Below are 11,974 nucleotides of genomic sequence, written 5' to 3'. Positions count from 1 at the left end.
TTTTCAGTGTTTGACAAAGTTAAAAAGTTCTTAAAAGAAGTTAAAAGCTGCTTAAAAAACAAGCCAAAAGAATAAATCGGGCAACCCCAATCTATTGCCTTTTGGTTAAGTTATTTATGCTGAAAACCCATTTTTTAAAGCCAATCCAAACTTAATCCATGAAGACATCTGAACTCGACCAAAGTTAGAAGGCATCCCGAAAAAGAAAAAAGCAAAATTGAAAAGGTCTGTATGCCAAAAGATAAATAAGCCAAAATTAGAGCAGCTTAGGGTAAATTTCAGAACATCCTCTCCAAGCACATATTGGAAAGCTAGGTTTTAGTTAACCCCCTCTGCAACCGTCCGAAACTTGAGTGTTGGAAAGCAGGGTATAAGGCTTTTCGCCGACTCCAAAAACCCTAATATTTGCTCTTTGAGCATCAAACGGAGATGGCGAAGACGAAAGAGAGGTCCGTGAACGTATCGGGAAAGCCAAAGCATTCCTTAGACAGCAACAGAGATGGCAGTGCAACCAAAAACGGCCGTAGCGCCGCCACTGTGCGGCGGCTCAAGATGTACAATACCAGGCCAAAACGTGACGTTAAGGGTAAAATCATTAAGCACGACTTACAATCAAAGGAACTCCCATCAACTCGGATACAACCAGATCGCCGTTGGTTCGGTATGTAAAAAGTTTCACACTTTCGCTTCTCTTTGAATCAAACTAAGTATATTTGTACTAATATGTATTACTTAGGTTTGATATAACTCTGAAATTCAGTCACAATTGACATTGGATTAGGTGGAAGTGTTAATAACTGAAGGAGGATGGAGTCTTAATGTTTAACTTCAGCTGAAATTATTTGAATATTCATTGCTCAAATATCCTGTCTGGTCAATTAATTTATTGACTGTAAATGCGTTTTTAGTGTATGGATGAACTATGTTGAAATGACTGAACTAGGATATGGTTTCCGGGACTTTACAGGGAATACTCGGGTGGTTAACCAGAAGGAACTGGAATTCTTTAGAGAAGAGCTATCAAGTCGGCTTTCCAGTAATTACAATGTCATATTAAAGGAAAGGAAGTTGCCCATGTCCCTTTTAAATGATCACCAGAAGGTATGCAGTGTGCTTTCCCCTTGTGCTTATTGACTCGTTCTTCTGTTTCCACTGAATCTATGTGAACCTCTTCACGGCTCACTGATTAATGGAGTATCATTTTTATATGCATACATATTGTTATTTGATGAGTGAGCTTGCTGTGAGATGCGCGTGAGTGTGTGTGTGTATAGAATAATTAGCAAATTGAGGCTAATTCTTGCTGGTCTCATGCTTGATTTTGCATACTGTTTGCTAATATTGTTTTTTTTTTCTTTTTTAAAGCAAGCAAGAGTTCATCTTCTTGACAATGCTCCTTTTGCTGATGCTTTTGGACCTAAAGCGAAGAGGAAACGCCCCAAACTTATGGCATTAGATTATGATTCTCTAGCCAAGAAGGCTGAAGTGTCTCAAGGTATGAAATGATAATCATCTCTGCCTGCTAAAGTTAAGGGGTTTGCTAATGGCTGCTACGTAAAATTTCCCTTTTGGGCTAAAGCACTTAAGTAGATATTTGCTTCAACAAATTTGGCTCTGAATTTTTGCAGATGCCTTTGAAGACAAACATGATGCTAGCACCTCCATGAATGAAAATGCAGATGGGTTCAGAGATCTTGTTAGGCACACAATGTTTGAGAAAGGACAAAGTAAACGAATTTGGGGCGAGCTTTACAAAGTCATAGACTCTTCTGATGTAGTTGTTCAGGTTTGTTTCGTGTCTTTTAAAATCCCTGTTATTTCTAATATGGAGGATGTTATTGGTGGTTGATATTCTTCCAGTTAAAAGCTTTCTTGGTGAAAAAAATGCAAATTTCCACTTGTAGCACAGTGTAAACACAAACCATATCACACTTAACCATGCGTACCGGGCACAGCTTTTCTGCCATGATTTTTTCCTTGTTTCTTATTGGTGCACCCATGAGTTCCAGCTAATATAGAAGATCGAATGTCATTCGTAGAGAATCATGTTATGTTTAGATTCTCTACTTTTTGGTATGCTGCTTATATACAGGAAAGTTATCCATTACGATAAAATTATTTACCTTATCCAAAAAACAATCTACTTCTCTGCCTGTGATCTGTGTGCTGCTTATGGAAAATGTAATGTTCTGATGTAGTTTTCCTCTGTCTGCTAAGGAGAATTCAGGATATTTTTGATGAACGGGATAATGCTGGCTGTCCTGGCTTACTGTGGTTAACCTGGATTTGCAGGTTCTTGATGCCAGAGACCCCCGAGGTACAAGGTGCTACCATTTGGAGAAGCATTTGAAAGAAAATTGCAAGCATAAACATATGGTCCTTTTGCTGAATAAGGTTTGCTTATTATCAATATACTACAGAATTTTTATACTCTGCTCTTTTGGATGTTAATCTTTACTTCAGGAATTGAATCAGTTGATGTCTTCTGCCTATATAGTGTGATTTGGTCCCTGCGTGGGCAACAAAGGGATGGCTTAGAGTACTCTCTAAGGAATATCCAACTCTGGCATTTCATGCAAGTGTCACCAAGTCCTTTGGAAAGGTATGCTCGCAATATCTCCTGACCTTGCCTCACCTCTAAATACAAATATACTAACAAACACCGTACTTGATGTGTAAAATAATGCCTTCCCTCATGCTCCTTTCTATATTTCTAATCACATGGACAATTGTGCATGCATGTGCATGTGCCCCTTTCAGATAAAAATTTTCTGTAGCTTATTTTCTTTTCCATTTTGCATTCAGGGTTCTCTTTTGTCTGTACTGAGACAGTTTTCTCGAATAAAGAGCGACAAGCAAGCAATCTCTGTTGGTTTTGTAGGTTATCCCAATGTTGGCAAGTCATCAGTTATTAATACATTGCGCACAAAGAATGTAAGCTTTTCCTTCATACTTCTTCTACCTCTTTTAGGCAGTTGTGTCGGCTTTGTTCATGTTGTTTCTGTAATGCTTGTTGTTTTTCCTGTATAGCTCATCTGCCTCCTGAGAATTGTGTTTTGACTATTCAAGCTATTCCCAACTTAAGTTTTGTTTATCGAGTAATGTTGCTTCTAAAAGATCACATGCAGGATAGTCAACAGTGAACTTATTGTTTGTTCCTGACTGGATTCATGATTACCAAACATTTATACAATTCTAGAGCTTAATTTTCCTCTCCCTTCACCATCTCCCTAAATAATAAATAATGGGAATTTGTTTTCTCGTTGGATAATGGCAATTGCTTTTTGTATCACGTGTACTTAGCGTCTAAAAGGTCATATCCTGAATTGTGAAATACGATATTAATTTGAGTATTATGTTCATTTCTCTGGCAACCACATTCATTTTGCTTTGGGATTGGAACTAACCTTTTCTCCTTCTTTTGGAATTAGGTTTGCAAGGTGGCTCCTATCCCCGGAGAGACGAAAGTTTGGCAGTACATTACACTCACAAAGAGGATCTTCTTGATCGACTGTCCTGGTGTAGTTTATCAGAATAATGATTCGGAAACAGATATAGTCTTGAAGGGTGTGGTATGTGTCTTCTACTTTTGCTTGATTTGCTATTTTTACCTAAAGCTTTACGTTTAGTTTCTCTGGCTGATATAATGAGTTTGTAAAAAGGACTATTTAGGCATAGGTGATTCAATGTTGCTTTGATGATCTTTCTTAACAAATATTATGGTCCTCAATAGAGAAAAATGCCTGAATAGGATTCTCATATGGAATTGTGACTCTATATCCTATTTATTTTCGCATTTTAAAATAATTTGATATATTTTTCCTGATTGCGATTATTGTTGGCATTTAATTTTTTTAATAGAAAATTTTGTCATGTATCTTAATAAGCCTATTAGGTGAGCACTTCTACCTATCATTCAAATGAGCACCTCATATAGTTATGATGTAGGAAGTATTTAGTCATGAATACATTTTGATAGGGAAATATAAAGAAAAAAACTGCAGTCACGCAGTTAAATAGATGCTGGCCTTCCCCACTTCGGAATCTGAAGGACCAAACCTGTTAAGGGTTGTGCTTTAATTTTGTTGCTAGTTGGATATGTACCACTGAACCGGGTTTACTAGTCTTACTAGTGAAGATTTATCATCTTGTGTTGTATAGGATCTCTCTGTACTTAATCTTCCCTTAGAGATTCCTTTTCCTCCTTTCTCAATTTGTGAATATTTTTGTGTCTTCCTTGAAAGATGTCCATTTCCTCTTTGCAGTAAGCATGAGGTTCTTTGACTAACAGTTCAAACTACTTGAACCTTTGGGCTATTGTCTTCAGGTACGAGTGACAAACCTGCAGGATGCTGCTGAACACATTGGTGAAGTGTTGAATCGTGTTAAGAAGGAGCATCTTCAAAGAGCTTATAAGATAAAGGATTGGTAAATTTTCTATATCATTGGATTAGGATTCTAAATTCCCTAAGTATTCGGCAGGATGTTCATCTAGTTTGCTTAGCCTGCTCCCTCATATAGGTAGAAGTGGAATATAGCGTAATTCTTTCTGCTTCATCATATTTTTATATCTACACATTAGGTCAAGGATTTCACCAAGGAAAGCAAGAATCATGTTTATTTTGGCAGCTTATGTTTACACCCAAAAAAGTCGGGCAGAATCTTTGTTGTGCTGCTGAATTAAATAATATTTGTGATATTTCCAGGGTTGATGATAATGACTTTCTTCTTCAGCTATGCAAGTCAACAGGCAAACTTCTGAAGGTAAACTGAACACCGCCATTCACCTCTCCAGCAGTGATGACTTAAAAGTATTTTGTTTGATGTTCATCAGTTATATAGGACAAGTAACTTCAAATGTTCTTTTTAATTGTTCTTCAGTTCATGTAGGACAAAACGAAGCTCACTAGCTGAACAATTGGTAGTCAAAGAACGTACATATTTTTTAACATCATTGACAATTTTAGTGACATGGAATGCATTTAATTACTTAAAACTGGTCCAATTTTTTGTCATTTTTTTGATTTTTGGGGTCATTTCTTATTCAGTATCCTTTAGAGATCTAGGGCGCATAGCTGGCTTGAACAATGAGGATGTTGCATCTTTGATGCCATAGTCCTAGACCAGATAAAGGACGTACATATTTCTTTATTCCACCGAGATTTGTGATAAAAGCTTTTTCTGTGCCCAACATGTTTAGTGATTAACATATTGGATCGGTTGGGTTACAGTTCAGCAATGTGCTTGACATCCTTCAACTATGTGTGGTGTATTCTTTGCTTTAATTTTGTGCTTATGGATGTCCACAGACATTAGTGATAGACCGTACTTGATATGGGCTTATTTGTGCTATACAGGGAGGCGAACCTGACTATATGACTGCCGCCAAGATGGTTCTCCATGATTGGCAAAGAGGCAAAATTCCTTTCTTTGTTCCACCTCCAAAGCTGGATGATGATGCCTCTGACGAGCAAAATGAACTTGTCTCTGAGGCAGACACTGCTGTGGATGATGATCAGGCCGCGGCTGCTAAAAAAGCTATTGCTGACGTTGTTTCATCACAACAACTGAAAGAAGTTCCTGTTCAGGAGGAGCTATTCAGCCAGACCGAATTATTGGGTGAAAGTTAGATGGGTGGGTCATCTTGCAGACTTGTAATGGTTGTAGTACCCTGAAAGGCAGCAGCTGTTGCACAGTTCTGGAAACTAGTTCTTCTATTTCATTCATACTTCTAATTTAGTTCCATTGCTTTCTTAAGAGTTTTCTAGTCCTAGCAGATTTATAGTAGAATATACAGACTTCTTGTAGGTTTTATATTTGTTTAAAATTTTGTCTTTATATAATATTGGATTGATATGAGCTTAATTGGAGCTGCATGAATAATGACGATTCATATGGTTGATCTGAACTTGCTTAATATTGAAGCTAGGGGGGTTTATAAATACCCGAAAAATTGAAAATCAAACCAAACCGACCAAATAACCCGATATTTTTTGGTAGATCAAATAACCCGATACTTTTTGGTTTGATTTGGTTTTGGTTGTGAATTTTAAAAACCGATCAAATTTGGTTTGGTTTTGAATTAATCAAAATATAATCAGAAAAAATTAACCAAACCGATTATAGAAGTAACTATTTGAAATTTATTATTACATCTATATATATGTATATTTTTATACAAATTTCTAAAATTTTATGTTACATGTTATTCATTTGTACTTTTAGTCTAGTTCTTTGCTATTATAATAATCTAGTCCTTTGCTTTTACATTCTAGTTTGATTGGTAGTTATCTTTTGCTAGGTACAAGAATCAATTTTTAATTGAGTCTTCAAATTATTCATCACAGTTTGATTCAATTATCATCAATATATCTTCGTAAATGATAGATTTCTCAAAAAACAATTGGTTTGATAGTGTTACATTAAAAATGTTGTTGCCAGAATATGTGTTTAATATTGTATGTCTCATATTTTAAAAAAACATCGATAAATAACCAAAAAATCGAAAAATCGACAAAAACTGACATAAATCGAATCGATAAATAGCCAACTTATTTGGTTTGGTTTTAATATTTGAAAAATCGACTAACTTCGTTTGATTTTTTTAAAGGGAAATCTAAACTGAACCATGAACACCCCTAATCTTTTTTTAGATGAGCTACATGAAGTTTATTTTTCCTTTAATGGATTTCTTTCCATTCAAGCTAGAAAAGCCCCATAGTTATAGCTCTCCAAGAGTGAAAGCGAAAGGCTTTCGAGCTGGTGGGAGCTGTCGAATGAGTTTCTTTGCCATCAAATGTAATGTCATAGAATCTCCTTCCTTGAAAGCTTCAGTTTTTCAATTCAGAATTCGATGTGAGCTAAAGATGAACCATCTGTTCTTGGCTAAACCTTGAATTATTTCTTGACGAAAAATGGCTACAACTCGGCCGTGTTAGTTCTAAAAACATCAGTATTTGAGATTTAATTGACCTATTTCGGACATTATTAAACGGTTGATAGAATTGTTTGCGTGGATTTTGACTTATAAGGGGTAAAAAGAAGACTCAACTCTCTATACCATTTTCCTACTGCTTATTTTATTACCCAACAAGAATTTCGAAACGATATCATAAAGGCTTTAAGTTTTATACATAAAAAAATAATTATATTATCATATCACTTAAAATATATATAGATAGTTGTCCATGATAGTAACCTGAAAAATAAAATAAATAACATGCTAGAACAAGTGAAAATACACTAATACTAAATTTGCAGGGTTAGTATGTGTATATAAGCGGTAGCTCATGAAGGAACCTACACACGTAACATTGCAAAAAGAAACTACTATAGTAATTAAGCAATGAATTTAATTATATGCATTAATAATATAATGAATTTTTTACATCATTAGTATAATTTAACTATATTATAATGGATTAATTATTTATCATTTATTCTAGTCTAGGATACCAATCAATGTGAAGCACTAAAAAGAGTCACCTACAGTTATTATATAAGTGATCTGAGCATATAAAATATTTTTTATATGGGTTGTCCATATATCTAATGGTTAGCGGTACATATATAGTTTTCTATAGAAATTTGCAAGTAGTTTACTACTCTATATCTATCTATCTATATCTATATTTATACTATTTATGCTATATTAAAAGCACGAAAGCCCCGTAGACAATAAATTTACGTCGAGAAAATAAAATCAAGACCGAAAAATATTGCAACAATCGTAGTATTTTATTTCAAATATTTGAGTATACAATTTCTATGAATCCTCTGATTCTTCTTTTCAATAGTAAATAAATTCAAGGGCCTTTGAGCTTGATCTTGAATCTATGTTTGTTGCCACGAACGATGATGTTGTTCTTGAGCTTGAACTTGATCTTGATTTGTTCTTCGTTCTTGAGCTTGAACTTGATTTGTTCTTCGTTCTTGAGCTTGAACTTGATTGCTTGAACTTGAACTTGGTTGCTTGAAGCTTGAAATTACTTGTGGAGGTATTTGCAGCGTTTGATCCACGAGCTCTTTCTTGCTTCTTGTTATACTTCTGGTGTCTTTTCTCAGTTATGAAGACCCCTATTTATAGTTGTGGAAGGGAGGAGTTGTGATAAGAACAAACTCTTTCCGACCAATCAAATTGAAGATTGACATGGCCGCATTTGATTGGCCAAAACATGTCACTTGCACACGTGACACAGTTTCATTGGCCTTTTGATCTGGCTACATGCCTTGTCATTTTGACCCGTGGCATGATCCCATTGGATCTTCCGTTTGACTTGGCGTGCCACGTTATTTGATGCGTGGCACCAAACTGGGCCTCTAAGAAGATGTCATCTTGAGCTTAATGAAGTGGGCTCACTACTTTAGCCCAATTAAATGAGCTAACCCAATGGATTAAGACTTATCCATATATATTGGACTTATATAATTAATCTAATTATATTAGCCCATAATATTTATTTGGACTAACATATTTAATATATAATCCAAATAATTTTATTGAACTAAATCCAATAAGTTTTATATACCTACAAATGCCCCTACTTCAAACGTTGCCGGTACATAAACTTGATTATTAACGGCAAGGCCTTGAAGTATCAGTGAAGCCTCAAACACGGGTGTCAAATTGGTGCTTCCAACGGAATAATTCCCATAATTAACTTGCACTTTGCCTAAAAAATATTAATGGAAATCATATTTGAACAAGAGTAAGGCAAAAGAGTTATGATTGAAGTTTGCATTCTATATATTGTGAGCTCATTCACGTGATTTTACAGTTATGATTGGCAATTTACTTTGCAAAGTAATTGTCTTTGTCTCTAGTAAGGATTCTAAGAGATTGATTCCTTTTTAATGTGGGAAACGAATTGCTGTTGCTAGCAAAATCCTTGTAGAAAGCCAATTATAACAATGTCCCACATCAAAATTTGCTTCTCAATAGACGAATTTAATTATCTATATAAGGTTGCACTCTCTTCAACTCATGAGTATCAGTTCGTAGTATTTGTAAGTCACTTGACTCTATTTTTTGTGGGCTCGGAAGCATTAATGCGAAGGTAATTTCTTTTTATTTTCTTGTGCTTTTCTTCCTTTAGTGATTTTTTTGTAGGTCAACAAGAAGGATATGTTCTTGTTTAATGAGATGATCCATGCATGATGAAGACAATCTCAGGGTACGAGGGGATGGGTACTCATTCCTGCTCGATTACCGGAGAGATTACTCTCATGACTCGACTACCGGAGAGATTACTCTCAATGTGGCCCGACTATCGGAGAGATTTCTCTCAATGTGGCCCGACTACCGGAGAGATTACTCTAATGTGACCCGACTACTGGAGAGATTACTCTCAAAATGACCCGACTATCGGAGATATTACTCTTAATGTGGCTTGACTACCGGAGAGATTACTCTCAATATGGTCCGACTACCGGAGAGATTACTCTCAATGTGGCTCGACTATCAGAGAGATTACTCTCAGAATGATCCGACTATCAGAGAGATTACTCTCAATGTGGCCCAACTACCGGATAGATTACTCTCAATGTGGCTCGACCATCGGAGAGATTACTCTCAAAATGACCATTCTCAAGGGCAAACCCACGAAGAAGCCAACTTAAGATGCAAAGAGACTTATATGTCCACCTTAAGATTGGAAAGTTATAAAGCTTCAACTCGAAGATTTCATGGACTTGATGACGTCGACTTGAACACTTGGAAAACTTTGAAGATTTAGCGGACTATGCAGACTTCAACCTGAAGATCGACAAACTTGAAGATTCGGCGGACTTGACGTTTCAACCTGAAAACTTTGAGGGCCTAAATACTTCCACTTGAAGACCGACAAGTTTGAGGACCTCAACTTGAAGACTTCAACTTGAAGACTTGGAGGTTTAAATATTTCGATTTCAAGACCGACTAAGTTGAAGACTGAAACTTGAAGACAGACGGACTTGGAGATTTCAACTTGGAGACTTCGAGGGCTTAAATATTTCATCTTCTCTTTTGCTTTACATTGTCCGACTTTTATCTTAGTCACATAATTTTCAGCTTTACGCACTTGTAACAGAAGATTTATATTTTGTCGTGGGAGAGTCCAAATAACGAACCGCTTGATTTCTCGAATATTAGACTTCAATATCTAAAATATAATCAAAATATTAGAATAAAACACCTTCAGAATCGCCCAGATAATATTTTAAAGCCAACTTTAGATTCTACACGTTGAAAATTTCAGATTTGCACAATCTCACCAAAAAATCATATCTTGGTGTAGAAATATATAAATTGTAAACCGTTTAATTTTTTAAAAGTTAGACTTCAAAATCTAGAATACATCCAAAATTCTCAATCAAACAACTTCAGAATCGTCCCAGATAATATTTTGAAATCAACATTGCACCACGCTATCAATTCCAGATTTATGCAGTCTCACCAAACAATTCATATCTCGGTGTAAAAATATCAAAATTGCAAACCGTTTGATTTTAAGAAAACTAGACTTCAAAATATAGAACATATCCAAAATTTGAAATCAAACACATTGAGAATCGTCCCAGATATTATTTTGAATCTAACATTAAATTCCGACACATTGATAGTTTCAGATTTGCGCAGTTTCACCAAAAATATTGTATCTTGAAGTAGGGACGTCGAAATCACAAACCGCTTAAATTTTTGAAAACTAATCTTCAATATCTAAGAAATATCCAAATTCGGAATCAAATACTTTGAGAATCATCCCAGATATTATTTTGAATCTAACTTTAAATTCCACCACGTAAAAAAATTTCAGATTTGTGCAACTTCACCAAAACTTTTGTATCTTGATGTAGGAATGTCGAAATCATGAACCATTTGATCTATTGGAAACTTTACTTCGAAATCTAAAGTATATCCAAAATATAAAATTTAATGCCTTAAGGATAATTTTAGATAATATTTCGAATTCGACTTGGGTTTCTGATATGCTGACAGTTCCAAGTTAGCGCGGCTTCACCAAAACTTTTGTATCTTGGTGTGGAAAACTTGAGATTGTAAGACTTTTTTAATTATCAGAAATTGAAATTCTAGAATTTCATTCTCACCAAACATCTTGGGTTCAAGTTTTACTGAATTTGAAACATCGTGAAGGCATGCCAAAAAAAAACTTGCAGGTTTGGCAAACATGAATCTATAGCGAATCCCCGGACTTCAATGCAAATGCTTGGAAACCTCCTAAGAGACATTAATCATTTCATTGAAGACATCAATTTACCATAGCGGCTTGCGCCCTTTAAATCAAATGGGATCCAAAGTTTAACAGAAGAATGGTATCTCGCTTGATTTTCAAATGTTGATTGAATGAATTACATTCCATCGTACTTCATTCGGACAACGATTGGGGGATTATATATCTTTTGAACTTAAGCGACTGAACTTAGAATGAAACTCTAAGCTGCCTACGTACCTCGGTGAAGAGGATCAAGTCATACCGTAGTTCAGACTGGGTGATTTTATTTTTTATTTTATTGTTTTTTTTTATGTCCTAACTTTTGCCTAGGCCGCTTCTTCGAGGTTTTCAACCTAGCAGACTTTGTTTTTGTGGTGGCCGTACACAGTTTAGTTTATGCGGGTCAAGAGTATAGGAACATGCAGTTTAGGCTCGTGCGTCAAGGAGCGTCATGAGTTGCAGTTATGCTCATACGTCGAGGAGCGTAGGAACTTCAAGGATAATACTTCTTTAAAAACTTGCCATTGATAGGGCCGATTCTCATGCCATCTGCATCAACCAACTTGTAAGCCCCACTTGAGTAAGCTTCTTGTACGACATATGGACCATCCCATTTTGAAGTGAACTTCCCTACAGGTTTATGGGAAGTAATTATGGGTCTTCGTATGGCAATGACTTGATCTCCTACTTGAAAGGATCTCGGACGAACTCTTTTATTGAAGGCGCGAGACAATCTAGCTTGATAACATTCAAGACTCTGTTGA

The 11,974-nt window shown here is 35.7% G+C and overlaps 1 protein-coding gene across 1 annotated transcript; it reads left to right on the top strand.

Moving 5' to 3' along the window:
• The first annotated feature begins 273 nt into the window (after positions 1-273).
• On the top strand, positions 274-5,908 carry LOC104221013 (nuclear/nucleolar GTPase 2). The gene is made up of 11 exons (XM_009771987.2): positions 274-661; positions 968-1,101; positions 1,366-1,495; positions 1,629-1,786; positions 2,293-2,394; positions 2,498-2,602; positions 2,806-2,934; positions 3,432-3,572; positions 4,328-4,428; positions 4,707-4,764; positions 5,358-5,908. Exons 1-11 carry the CDS (start codon positions 430-432, stop codon positions 5,628-5,630), a joined length of 1,563 nt encoding a protein of 520 aa, XP_009770289.1. The 5' UTR covers positions 274-429; the 3' UTR covers positions 5,631-5,908.
• The last annotated feature ends 6,066 nt before the right edge of the window (positions 5,909-11,974 follow it).

This window comes from Nicotiana sylvestris, chromosome 7, assembly GCF_000393655.2.
Source record: "Nicotiana sylvestris chromosome 7, ASM39365v2, whole genome shotgun sequence".
Taxonomy (NCBI): Eukaryota; Viridiplantae; Streptophyta; class Magnoliopsida; order Solanales; family Solanaceae; genus Nicotiana; species Nicotiana sylvestris.
The sequence above is the reverse complement of the archived record's forward strand: the minus strand, read 5'-3'. Positions and strand labels throughout refer to the sequence as shown.

Coding starts and splice junctions, on each gene's coding strand:
- LOC104221013 (XM_009771987.2), top strand. CDS start 430: ATGGCGAAGACGAAAGAGAGGTCCGTGAACGTATCGGGAAAGCCAAAG. Junction 1,496..1,628: donor GAAGGCTGAAGTGTCTCAAG/GTATGAAATGAT, acceptor GAATTTTTGCAG/ATGCCTTTGAAGACAAACAT. Junction 2,603..2,805: donor TCACCAAGTCCTTTGGAAAG/GTATGCTCGCAA, acceptor TTTTGCATTCAG/GGTTCTCTTTTGTCTGTACT.